At 38.0% G+C, this 1,311-nt stretch overlaps 1 protein-coding gene across 3 annotated transcripts in view; it reads right to left on the bottom strand.

Annotated features, from left to right (window-relative positions):
• Positions 1-962: 962 nt before the first annotated feature.
• The window catches only part of LOC111797625, an 8,801-nt gene continuing 8,452 nt past the window's right edge, over positions 963-1,311 (bottom strand). For 2 of the 3 annotated variants that reach the window (XM_023680684.1, XM_023680685.1), the window contains exon 3: positions 963-1,228. In XM_023680684.1, the coding sequence (XP_023536452.1) occupies positions 989-1,228 (240 nt within the window). In that variant the 3' untranslated portion in view covers positions 963-988. Of the gene's footprint in view, positions 1,233-1,311 lie in introns of all 3 variants that reach the window. The other variant, XM_023680683.1, reaches the window with a different exon arrangement.

Here is a 1,311-nt window from a genome sequence, read left to right as displayed (position 1 = left end):
TCCTAAACCATGATTGGGGTGGAAAGAGACATAAATACACGTAGAATCTCGTGATGTTTCTAAGTATTTAACGAACTTGAAATGATATGATATTTTATATGAGACTCGTTTATGAAATTATAGACGACTATATATGACTTCAAATTTATTTAACGACCAAGTACCATGACTCATGACCCGTGATTTAGGACCAAGATCCTCATGAAAAGAAACTATGATAAGCTCTTGTCAAATCATAGAGATACTACCTTAGCACCAACCATGGACACGATTAAGAACCAATAAGTAGGCTACAAAGAGCGGCGACAACCTTGTTTCTCACAATCAAACATGATCTCAAAACTACAAAGAATTACAATAACCTTACTATTTATTACGGTAACAAATGTGGTTTCAAAGCTACAAGTACTTTGACATCCTTATTCTTCATGTTATAAATGGGTTGTATAAATGAGACTAATCTAATCAAGTATAATTCATGGAGAAGAAAATCTCTAAGGTGTTATAAAATAATAAATTGAGTTCATGAAATAACATAAAATATCAATTTATTGCACATCAAAAGTAAGCGGAGGCTCACACTGGTATATTTTTGTTTAAACATATAATTATTCTTAATGATCCTCAAATGAAGGGAGGGAGAAATTAGAAATTAAATAGTCAATCATTCTATACTTGGAATACTCCCAAACCCACAAATTTAACACCCTTTCTAAATTCGGTGGTCTTTTCTAGATATAGTTTTCCCATCAAACTATATATAGGGCCTCACATTGTAAGAAAAATTCAAGCACCCACAACTTAGCAATTGCTACTCTTCATCATTTGTGAAACGAGCTTGAAACCTTACAACTTTAAGACACAACACAATGGCCGTAGGCAAAGGTTTCAAGCTCTTTCATACCCTTTTCTTAGTGATTTCTTGGCAATATTGCGTGAAAGTAGGTGCCACTTTTAGTGATGTCACTGGTGTCGTAAATCTCGATCATCAATTTTCATTTCGTGCCTTTGCATCACATGACACACAAGCACCAGCGGTAGCACCAATTGGAAGTAGCACAGAAGTCCTAGTTGATGCACCATTTGGAAGCATCACTAAAACTCCTAAGACTTTAACCCCAGAGGCTGCATCAGATGGAAGCATTGCTTTAACCCCGAAGGCTCCATGGGATGGAAGCATTGCTTTAACCCCGAAGGCTGCATGGGATGGAAGCATTGCTCTAACCCCGGAGGCTGCATGGGATGGAAGCGTTGCTCAAACCCCGGAGGCTGCATGGGATGGAAGCGTTGCTCAAACCCCGGAGGCTGCAT

This window comes from Cucurbita pepo, chromosome LG06 (genome assembly GCF_002806865.2).
Source record: "Cucurbita pepo subsp. pepo cultivar mu-cu-16 chromosome LG06, ASM280686v2, whole genome shotgun sequence".
NCBI lineage: Eukaryota > Viridiplantae > Streptophyta > Magnoliopsida > Cucurbitales > Cucurbitaceae > Cucurbita > Cucurbita pepo.
This window is presented reverse-complemented; position numbering and strand designations above follow the sequence as displayed.